Genomic DNA, 12,274 nt, shown 5'->3' on the forward strand with positions numbered 1-12,274 from the left:
GTGGATAGCGATGGAGAAACGTGTACGACTTTACCGTGTTGGAATTGATCGCTGCGTGTGGGCGTGTCGGCAATAATGTTTAAAACAGACCGTATGTCTCTGTGGGGACGTTGCATTACTTACAAGACGTTACTTGCAAAAGATCACCATCAAGCACTTGTTGCAGGTGGCTGGGTCTGCATTAATTTAGCACCAAAATGAGGCACCGATAGCCACACAGTTTTTCGGTATGGTAGTAATTTTGGTGTGCTGTTACGACCCTTACGACCGTTCTTTTGATGCCGTTGTGACTCAAATCACTTTCATCATATATTCCTGTATTATCACCTTTTTCCAGATCCTCACCAAAATGTAACGGTTTCTTCCTTGGTCCATGTGCCAGTTGGGTGGAAATCGTCATTTTTAGTGTAATCCTGCAAACTTACAACTGTCAAAATGACTCGTGTGAAAAAGTTCATTAAAACGATAAAATTAGTGGTCACTTTTGTACAGAGGTGTGTATTATATCCATCCATCCATCTTCCTCTACTTATTGGAGAGCAGCAGCCTAGGCAGGGAAGCCCAGACTCCCCGGCTACTTTGTCCAGCTCCACCTGGCAGATCCTGAGGTGTTCCCAGGCCAGTTGAGAGACATAGTCTCTCCAATGTGTCCTGGGTCTTCCCCGAGGCCCTCTACCAGTTTGACGTGCTGTGAACACGCTGTCCGGGAGGCATCCTGACCAGATGCCCGAGCCACCCCATCTGGCTTCTCTCAATCCACAAATAATCATACTTAATTGACATAGTTATTTAACTAGCTTTACTGATACCATGTCTGCTCTACAGGTGGTGTATGTTGTGATAGTGACGGCTACTACTACTACTACTGCGACACATGATGTTAGTTAGTAAAAGTAATTTCTGCTTCTCAAAAAAGGCATTCCTTTGCGATGCAGCATGTATTTATCCAAGTGGATGGCACAACAGGCTTATAATTGGGGCATGGCACTGACTACAGAAAGGGTTTTTCACAATCTGGTGTTTAATTTCGAAGTAGGACTAGGAGTAGAAGTATGTAAAATGCTTCTTATGTATAGCTTGCAGTTGTGACATGCTGAAAGTTATTGCAAATCCATGAATGGACAAGTGGCCACTGATTTTCAGTAACAGGGGTGTATACCTTCAGCTTATCTGACTGGGCTTGAAACATTTACAGTATGCTTTGCATGAATGCATCAGTAAGAAGCAGCTAAACAAGTCCAAACAGCAAGTTGGTGTGGAACCCAAAATAGATGCAATATGATTCATTGTGATGCCTCATGTCAATAGGTTGGTGGCTCCACATTGTGCAACATCATTGACATGCCACAGCTTGAGAGTTTCACTCTTGAATGTGTGTCTCTTTTATGTGAGCCATGTGGTGTAACGTTGCTAAACACAGTGCCATTTTATGTGTCTCACAATATTAACACTCACCACATATTTTCTTGCCATAGAAAAATAAAACAAGTCAGCAAAAGCGAAAAAATAATATTAGAAGGGCAGTATTGTCCATTTAATATATTTTATCTCACAGGCAAGAGATCCCTGAGGGAAATCACTCCTCACTGCCTCTTGAAGTGTAACCAGGCACCCACCTGCAAGCACAACTCCCACACCCTGTCCAGGAGTGAGCCTTAAAATAACACAGAGCTACATTTACAGTGCACAGAAAAATATTTACCTTACTGTGGGGCACAAAGCGAACCCCACCAGTTTGGAAAATATTTATAGAACATTGCACAACTAATCAACAAAACAGGGCTTATGTAAAAAGAGTATGTCAAATTGGGAAATGTTTTTCTTTGATTTGTTATATAGGCGAAAGCTTACAGAATAATGACATATACATGTACATCTAAGTGCATGGACATGTAACATTTTAGGTTATCATAAACAATAAAGTAATATGAATGAATCCGTTCCAGAGTGGTGTCGTGTTTGCCAGCTGATGTGTAGGCATTTAATTGCGCTTTGGATCCATGCGGTGTTTATTCCTTTAACTGAAGTCTTGCATGATATGCTGAAGTCTGATATGAAACGATATAAATTATGGACCAATAAATAAATTGTACCTCTTCAGTGGTATTCAACTTCAGAGCTTCCACTAAATGTATTTTTTTGTATTTGGAAGAAGCTTAGATGCCATGCCAGGTGGATGACAGTTCATTACCTGGATCGTTTTATTTGCCATCACATAGCAATTTTCGCCTTGTCTACCAAAAGACTTTACGACCTGATTAAGGTTTGCTTTAACATTCTGGGGAGTGCCCTTCAGTAGACTTGCCAAGACACACTTTCATTAAGTATTGCCTTTTTCTACCACGGCCAGTACATTTTGAACCTTCGTTAAAATGCTGTTATGTAACTTGTATGATATTTGTGCATATATGTTACCATCCCTTTCGGAAAATTTTGGATTCAAGGGTATTACGGTAAACAAAGGCTTCCATTTACCATTTATGCACAGGTATAGAGTCATCCCTATTGCTATAATGTCAGTAAGTGCTAACATTACATAAATCCATTACTTGGTCGGCATTTTGATGTAGTAGAGGTTAGCCACGCTGCAGTTATCATAACAGCATCCTGTGAACTGAACTCTGTGTGATCAGATTGGTTTTAATAGACTTGGGATGACTTGGAGCCAGTCACTCAAAGCCAAACATCTTCCAGGTCCGGAATTAGAGTGCACATCTGAGGTGAAAGCCATTTGTTCCGGAGAATGTCAGCCTTGCAATGAAAGAGCTTATAGGCTATTATCATACGCTACCTTCAAAAGATGACAGCATTGTACCACTCATACACTCTGTTACCTCGTCCACCTCGCTGTGTTATGGGAAATTACGGAATTTGAGTGAATGTCTGTTATTGTGTGTATTATGTTTGATTCCGTATGACTCACTAGCTTCATTATTTCCTGGCCAACTTTTCAGCACAAAGACATTTCATCACAGATGACATATTTATTTTCTCTTTTTTGGTGGGATAAAAGGCATGATGATGACGTATGACATTTAAGGCGATTTTACATTCTGATTCATTTTTTCCGATTATAAACACTTGTCAGCAACTGCTTATGTGAATTAAACACATTCCAATACATAAAGGGACTGTTACATAGTGTGTATCGTTACGCGGCTTCCTAGAGAGCGCTAACTTTCACATGTGCCTCAAGCATTACATCCCGCCCTCTTCCTGTTCCAAGCACATAAGCCATGCCACATGTAACACACACACACGCGCATTAGTTATGTTTGTTGTCCGCTGATGATAGCGATTTGGCTAAGTTTAGCTGCTAACATTTGCTATCATTGAATGTATAGCCTATCATAACAACGGAATAGCTGAAAATTGATGGTCGCTTCTCAGAGACCGCTTTTTTGTGTGTGTGTGCACTCCGAACATGTGCATGTTTATGGGATAGCTATGAATGCCAGTCATCTCATTTGACCCAAATTAGTGGAGTACATTACAGACTTTTTGTTGAAATTGTCACTTAGTCAGGACATCGACAATACCTGGGTTCGAATCTCCGCTTGGGCATCTCTGTGTGGAGTTTGCATGTTCTCCTCGTGCGCGGGTTTTATCTGGTTTCCTCCCACATTCCAAAAACATGCATGTTAGGTTAATTGGAGACTCTAAATTGAATGGGAGTGTGAATGATTGTTTGTCTATATGTGCCTTGCGATTGACTGGCAGCCAGTCCAGGGTGTACCCCGCCTCTCGCCCGAAGTCGGCTGGGATAGGCTCCAACATACCCCCACAACCCTAATTAGGATAAGCGGCATAGAAAAAGGATGGATGGATGTTTCAGTGTCTTTATTTATTCTATATCATCAAAGTAGTCATCAGTGGAATATTTAAGATCAAATAAATTCCATTCTGAGACGTTTCAACCTCTGTCTCATATTTTGAGATAATTATTCACACATACGCTACAGTATTTCACAAAAGTGACATACTTTTGTGCAGTAACATTTCAGCAGCCATTTTTATGTATTTTTAGTATGTCTTCTCAAGGGACAATGAAATAGAACTAGAATACACAATACTTAAGGCAGTGGACAGCTTTTATAGCAGTAAAAATATACTATCCACTGTAAACGACTCAACACATACAGTAGCCATTATTGTTTAGATAGCTGGAAACACCAAGTGCGAAGATAATTGCCTCGTCTTCAGTCAAACATGATGGTGGTGGTGTCATGATCTGGGGCTGCTTAAGTGCTGCCGGCACTAGGGAACTGTAGTTCATTGTGGGAAATTCCACCATGTGCAGTGACATTCAGAAGCAGAGCATGATCACCACCCTTGAGAAACTTGGCGTTATGGCAGTTTTCCAACCTAACAAAACCAGACATCGAGATTTTTTGTGGCAGCTTTCCCCAAAACACTTTGAGCAGTTTCAAAATACATATAGCCTTTACAGTGTTCAAATGTTGTGCTCCCATTGCATTGGTTAGGTCAGTGGTTCTCAACTGGTTTGGCTGCGGGACCCACCACCACCCCTGAATGACAAGTGCCAACCCAAATTGCTGAAATTTTTCAACTCTTCACATATGTTATATTTAAAGGGACTATTTGCAACACAACATGAGCTGCAGTGGTGTGATGCCATCTCTCTCTCTAGTTATCTGCAGCTGTGTGTCAGACGGAACGAAAAGTCCCTACTCAGTGCCCTTCCTCTCCTGCGCAAAGCAGGCCACACAACTTTTGGCGGCGTTGTAAGCAAATAGCACAGACAAGAACTCGAGGTGCATTCACAGAAATGGGGTCATTACATTATTGATCTGTTTTTGCCCAGACCAGTTGAGAATCACTGGGTTAGGTGATACAGAAATGTGATACAGAAATGTGCATCATGCCTAAAAGCTCTTTATACATTAGGGTCAGTCTCCTAAAAGGGGTACCGGAGAGGGTGTCGTCACTTTGAGGGGCATGACGCACAGACTACAGTGATTTAAAGCTATAAGCATATAAAAATATACTGCAAATACATTGAATAAACCGGGGAAACAGTGTTGAATACTTTTACTTTGTGTCTGTTGTGGTAAAACATGATCTGTTTGCACATCGTCATTTTGTGACATGCAAAAGGTTGTCACAAAGAGGATGAAAGCAGTAACACAAAACGATGGAACTTACGTTTCAGCTGCTGTGATTTCCAAAGTATAACACCACCTTGTGCACCAAACGCATTTTGCTGCATCCAAAACATGTACTTTGACCACACTCTCACAAAACATTAAGTGTTGCTAACGTAACCTGACCTCTGCCTTGACGCACAATGTGAACTTCAGAGTATTTCCGGGTTATTTAGCATTTTTTTGTCAAAATTCAAGCAATAGGGACACTGATTCAAAATCAGAAATACAGTATGGCGTGACGTCTATGATATGTGTTACGATCCGAATTTCTACTGATCTATTTCTCTCATCAATAGGGAACTATTTTTTGCATCATGTCACATCATGTTCCATGAACAAACCGTATCAGTATATCCAAAAGACAGCAACATTTCATTGTGGTCACTATTCATTTGGATTGATCTCTCTGAACCATATGTGCTAACTGTCACTGAGTTGTGCTGTGGCTGTTCCTTTTGGGAGAAATGCACCCAGCAGTGATGAGGACCTTCCTCCTCTGAGGTGTGATTGAATTTATTTCTTTGCAAGAGAGCATTCCATTCATATCAATACAGTGCCAGTTGAAACCTTTTCTTGTGTGGAGTAAAAAGCTAAATGACTTGTGTGACTGTACAGCCGCTATCCGTGGTACTGAAGCTGCAACCTGAGCCAGAGGTCGGCTGCACACTGCTGCAGCCTATCAAAGAGTATTGACTTTGTGTAATAGGAAGTGTGACCATTGAGTTCACCCGGCAACAGATGCGAAACAGATTAGTAAAAAAAATAAAAAAACACTTTAGGGGTTGAAATGTCATGTGAACGGTTGGGTTCAACCAGTGAACACATCAGGGGTGTTATTGACTCCCTTCAATGCTTTTAAAGGCCAAGGGTTCGTTTCGACATGGCTTCACCGCAACGGTTTTAGTGACCACAATTTACTGTGATCATACAAGGCAAGCGTTCGTTCTAACTGCTGAAAATAAATGTGCAGTCTGGCCCAGTTAGGAGGCAGATCAAGACTAAACCCTCAAAGGAGAGTAAATAGTTTAAATGAGCAACGTCTCTTCATGTATCTTGTTTTCTGGGACTTGTCAGCTATCTCGTCAGATAGTCTGCCATTACAAAAATAATAATCCAACAACATGCATATTGTTACAGTAATAGTCTCTGCATTGTTTTATTTGTAAAGGTACATTTTGTGATACAGCTCTCATCAGATTGTGCAGGTGTACCTAATATTGTGTCCTGAGAATGTATATGACATGCTCTCCCAACCTGCTGGATCTTCTATTGTATGTATATTTTGAAATTAGGTGAAATGCAAATTCCAGGGTTGTATTTGTTACATTATTGAGGTATAGTGATGATAAAACGAATCTTGGAAAACATTTGGTCTTTTCTTTATTGATGATCTGACTGATAGATGATCTGACTATAGTTATGGGGCCAAATTACTCCACGTGAATAAAACATTAAGTTAATTATGTATAGATATCTAAAAATCAAGTGGTGTCCAATCATCACAATTGTTATCACTGACAGTGAATGTTTTGTTCGTGCAAGCTTTTATTTGCCACTATTTTCCATGAACTTAACCTTGTGCAGTCATCTTTGTCGATGTTTTTTATGAATGTGGCTTAGCAATGATTGAACACAGTGAAAATAAACAAGTTTTGAGTTCACCTCAGCTTTAAACTTTGACTCCCTTGTCGGGTTTTTAGTCAGCAAGTTCGGAAAACGTGTCATATTTGATGTCTTACGATATAACCTTATACTAAGGCAGGAGTTTGTGGTTGTATACATGCACACACATGACTTAGAGGGGTTCAGAGACCAGCTGCGTGCAGTACAAGTATTTTTTTTTATTTTGATGCGGTACTGAAGATAACATTAAACTTGTTGCACATTGTCTGAACTGACACTGAATTCCTCTAGAGCTATGGGGTCTTCCCAATGCCCCCACAAATAAACACTCTTTCTGCTGCCTATTTCGGAACATTTTCTCCTCACCTCAAATTGCGTTTCCTCTCTCTCCGTAGAAAATTTTAAATCGATCAATTCTGTGTTTAACATGGCCGAAAAAGTTTAGAAATATATTTTTCTCTATTTTTCTAAAGCTACTACGCCTTTCAGGGGAGACCCACTTCACACTTAGAAAACCTCAGCTTTAGTGAGGTTCAAGCCTCCAAATCCCACAGGTGGATGATGGGAAGTCACTTTTTGATGCTTTCGGGATGGTGCGAGAGATTGTTAGACAGATGTTTCCTTGTTTATTTGGATTTTTTTTTAACTCAACTAATTTGTAGAACGATGCCATAAGGAGTTGAAAGGGGCGGCCATGACACGCGATGATGCTGGGCATTTAAGTGTCCATCTGTTGTCACCCCTATACAGCTTCTTGCCACATATTCAGATTGTATGTGCTGGTTGCTATGATTTGCTGTGATGTTGTCATTTCTGTCTTTGGCATTTGTGCAAGGCGACATAATCGCTCAACAATTTCTGCATTTTAAACATGTCCCCCGTTTGTTTGTAATGTTTCATGTGTGATGGCACGCTGCCAATACAAGGTTGTTACCTCCCAACATTGGTTGCCACTTGTTGCAACGTCAGTCTCCATGCTACTTGTAGGGGAGAGGAGGGAGTCTGTAGGGGGAGGGTAAGAGAGGGGACTCCGTCACATCCTCTGTCCATATATGGGCATGAAGTTTACACGCAGCGGGGAATCCTCTCACTGGAGCTGATGAATGGGGAGGAGGGCCGAGGGAGCCGCCGAAGTGTATATAAGGGCAGCGGCGTGAAAACCACAGCAAGCAAATTACCACGGAGCAACAGACGAGGAGGAATATATTTAATTGCTTTTTTTATCTAAAAAAAACACATTTGGGGATCATTTGTCGAACATCATCAAAAAAGGAGGTGGTCGAAGGGGAACTAAGACTTATTTTGTTTTTGTATTCGAGTCCCCCGTTTCCACATATATTTAAGCGAGGTGGACCTCTTAAAGTGCATCATTATGTTGAACAATATGGATTTGAACGCCAAAGATTCTTTTTACCCTCAATTTGACTGCTGCAACGGTTCTTCTCTGGGGATGGACACCGGCGTGAGGAAAGACAATCAGGACGTGTTCGCCGATGCTGAGCGCTCGGTTCCTGCACAGTTTGGCCACGGTGAGTTCTCCTAAAATGTGTATGCAAAGAACTCAAATGTGTCAAATGAAGATGTGTGTGACAATCATTTGGTGCATGATTGGGTGCAGCGTCGATGCGTCTGCGTGCCAAATGCGCATGAATGTTTATGTAACATGTTTTTTTTGGGGGGGTGGGGGTCTTAAAATAAAATATGAAAGGGTTAACAAAGTTTTATGCATTTGTGATTCAACAGAAGGAACCCCCGCAACCCTCAAGACCGAAGCTTCCAACTCGGAATACGCTTTTAACCCTTGCGACGGCCCCAAAGACACATACACCCCCTCTTCGCTCGCCTACTCCGGCAGCTTCTACGTTGAAGCATCTCAGGGAGCGCCGTGCACCACAGAGACCCTCCTCAACATGATCACTGAGATCGTGGGTATATCTACAATGCCTCTGTCAGAGGCCCAGCAAAGCGCCAACAGCCGGGGAACTTCATACACGCCACCCATGGACACCACTCATTTTGGAGACGTCAAAAAGCAACCATTCACCTGCTCCGCACCTACCCCCCCTCCATACACCTCCGACCACCAGACGGGATTCTCCCATGATCAGGCTGATCTTCCAGCTCCGGAAGCCTCCACTTCCCAGCTCAGCTTCGCCTCAAGCCTGCAGACGAAGGCCGAGCCAAAGTCCGAGGCGGCCTCTTTCCCGGTGGTGGTCAAGAATGAGTTCGAAAGCTACGAGTGGGGGGCTTTCACCAAGTCTGACTGTTTAGAAAGCAGCTTCCAGACAGAAACGTTCCCCATGTCGAACGACTTCCCCCCCGAGCAGCAAATGGATGTTAAAGAACTTTTAGACACCTTCCCCGCTATGTGCCCTAACCCGGAGGTGGAGTTTAAAGTGGAGGGGGGCATCAAGCAAGAGCCGTGTTTCTCCGATACCTGCTCCCAGAGCTACCCTTACAACGGTTACCTCCCCCCACCTATGGGCCTCTCCTCGAACCTGAAACCATACCCCGAACCCCCGCAGGCATCCAATCAATGTGACTCCCTTTATGCTTCGCCTGCTTTGCCAAGCACCATAGACTCCATCCTCTACTCTTCCTTGTTATCGGATTCATTTGCGCAAAGTTACACCACTCGCGCCACCACCACTACCCCCGCCGCCACAACCACAATCAAGCCCCCCAGGCCCCGTAAGAGCCCCGCCGCCTCCTCCCACGGTCCGGCCAAGGAGAAACCCTTCACCTGCCCCATGGAGAGCTGCGACCGCCGCTTCTCCCGCTCGGACGAGCTCAATCGGCACATCCGCATCCATACGGGCCACAAGCCCTTCCAGTGCCGTATCTGCTTGCGCAGTTTCAGCCGGAGCGACCACCTGACCACGCACACCAGGACTCACACTGGGGAGAAGCCCTTCTCCTGTGACGTGTGCGGCAAGCGTTTCGCCCGCAGCGACGAGCGCAAGCGGCATGGCCGAGTGCACCAGAAGCAGAAGGAGAAAATGGAGCTAAAGCCACAAGTGACTCCTAGTGCGTGGCCCTTCACTCTTGCGGAGGGGATTTGAAGACATGTCAACAGTAACATTTTAGAATTTTTCCGTCTTGGAAGAGAAGAATCCAAGTTGACCAAGTTTGCTTTGTCTGGCAAGCTTAAAAGGTGGAAGGCTAAGGCAAAGGCAGATGTTGATGGGGATGAGTCCTGCTTCGCCCTTTTTAATGCCGTTTTTGTCGCAGAGGTCAATATGTCTTCAAAGTGGGTGAACATGTGAACAATCATATGTTGCTGCCACTTGTAAGTCAAGGCAAGCCCCTTTGCTATTCGGGTTCTGCATGACTGCTGTTCAGCACTCCTACATCTGGACAGCTCCTAGTTCCATCCACCTCTCATCCAGGATGGATTGCACTTGCAGAGTTATATTGAAATTTCATTTAAGAATGTTATATTTTTCCCTGTTTTTAGAATCAATATAGTTGGAATTATTGTTGCTCAATGCATGTTTTATTTTTCTTTTTAACCTGGAATATCATAAGCCTCAACCACTGCAGTGAGGGTTATAGAAATGAATGTAAGCTATCATATTTATGGTTTTAGCCATAAAGTCAATTTTGATCAAACTTAGTGTTTGTTTAACTTCCTATTATTTAGCTGTCAGTGTTTTTTTGTCATTGGCTTTTGTGTTGTTAAAATTGTGAAAGATATATCATTAATGGGAAATAAATATATTTGTAATACTGTACTTCCTTGTATTTTTATAGCTGAGTGTATATTTTACATTTATCTCATTCGAGCCTCATTTTGGGGGTCAAATGTATTACAAATCCTCAATAATGTATTGGTTTTTGAGGGCTATTGTTCAGTAACTTGGTATTTAAAATGTTACAATTTGATATCAGAAACATTTTTGCACTTCATCCCATTGTTGGTACGAGGAGGATGGATTTTAAATGGGAGCAGAATGTGCACTCGTTTTGAATTTTCAGGAAAATGATTTTACATGTACAGAAATATGTCAAGCTAGAACTGACTAGCAAATCCTATGAAAATTGCTTGTGAGTAATCAGGTAGCACACATTGCTGCAAGGTTCTGTTCTGTGGTGACGAAGGACTTTTGATGTGGTATCTTTTGCTTAGAAGATACTCCATGCTGAAATGTTCACTTAAGCAAGAAAAAAAAAAAGGAGTTGACAGTTTGGTGAAACTGTCACCGACAGGGTATTGCAAAAAAAAAAAAAAAAAAAAGTAATTTAACTCGCCTTAAGTTATATTAACTGTTCAAATAAAGATTTTGTACATACACAGTTTCTACTATACATAACATTGATATTGATGTTGTTATTTTTATGAAGATGATGAACAAAAATAAACATTTTCTGCCAGCTGCAATTCTTTTCCTTTGCATCATTTAAAATAAACCTAAAATAAACCATGTGTTCCCTCACTTATTACATCATTGAATTGCCTCTGAGAACAGTCAGATGAGTGTGTTCCCATCCCCAAATATACACAACGGGCCACCTGTGGCTTCACACTGTAGCCCTAAGTTCATCCCTGGGTGACTCACGAAGATTTTGACTCAAACACATTAAAGCGAATATTAGTCAGTGCTGAGATTTGGACAGCCTTCGACTCCAAAGATGGCTTTTCTCTTCTTGTAAACGAGATGTTTTCACCTCAGTGCGATTATTTGATCCTCTCTTGCTGTTCATTGCTTTGCACATCCAGTCAAACATCAAGAGACATTCATTTCCTCCAAGCTGCAGAATGCAATAATGGTCTATCATTTTTTCTTGTAAAGAATAGCAATATGGATGTCTTTTCTCCTCCTCACTTCCACCTTGACTCTTGTGATGACGTGTCATTTATTTTATTTAATAGCAACATTTACATTTACTGTATATTCAAAACAGAGCCACTCAGCATTGCCTTTTCATGTAAAGGAGTGAAATTCCCCACCCAACCTTGTGCATTTAGAGTAAATTTACATACTTAATAGCAACTTTCTCTGCCCACGAAGCAAATGAGAGATTTGCCTCCCTAGGACCAAACTTTCTAAAATATATTATTTACAGTAAAACCTTCCAAGTTGAGCACAATCTGTTCTATGGCAATGGCTGATTTTTAGGTTGGTATAATAATAAAAAAAAAAAAAAATCCATAGGAAACCATATAAAGTGTATTCATTTAGTCCATGCTATAAACGGTTGCCAGCATAAAACCTTTATCAACTGTACAGGCAAGGTTTTAAGTAACATTTTAACATTCTTAACTCTCGTAGAAGTATAAAGAAGAGTTACCATGGTTTAATAAAACCAAATAAAACTAAAATAAAGTACTACACATCCTTTGATGGTGTTTGCATAGTTGTTCTGTCACTTTGTGGTATTTTGTAGGTATTGCATGGATCATTAATTGTTTCTTCAGTATGTATTGTTTAAGTCAGTGCTTCTCAAATATTGCAAAGAGGCGTTGTGGGGGCCGTGAGTAA

At 41.7% G+C, this 12,274-nt stretch overlaps 1 protein-coding gene across 1 annotated transcript; it reads left to right on the plus strand.

Moving 5' to 3' along the window:
• Window positions 1-7,840: 7,840 nt before the first annotated feature.
• On the plus strand, window positions 7,841-11,908 carry LOC129182330 (E3 SUMO-protein ligase EGR2). Its single transcript, XM_054778304.1, has 2 exons — window positions 7,841-8,320; window positions 8,535-11,908. The coding sequence occupies exons 1-2, from the start codon at window positions 8,164-8,166 to the stop codon at window positions 9,851-9,853; spliced, it is 1,476 nt and encodes a 491-aa protein (XP_054634279.1). The 5' UTR covers window positions 7,841-8,163; the 3' UTR covers window positions 9,854-11,908.
• The last annotated feature ends 366 nt before the right edge of the window (window positions 11,909-12,274 follow it).

This window comes from Dunckerocampus dactyliophorus, chromosome 6 (genome assembly GCF_027744805.1).
Source record: "Dunckerocampus dactyliophorus isolate RoL2022-P2 chromosome 6, RoL_Ddac_1.1, whole genome shotgun sequence".
Classification (NCBI taxonomy): Eukaryota; Metazoa; Chordata; class Actinopteri; order Syngnathiformes; family Syngnathidae; genus Dunckerocampus; species Dunckerocampus dactyliophorus.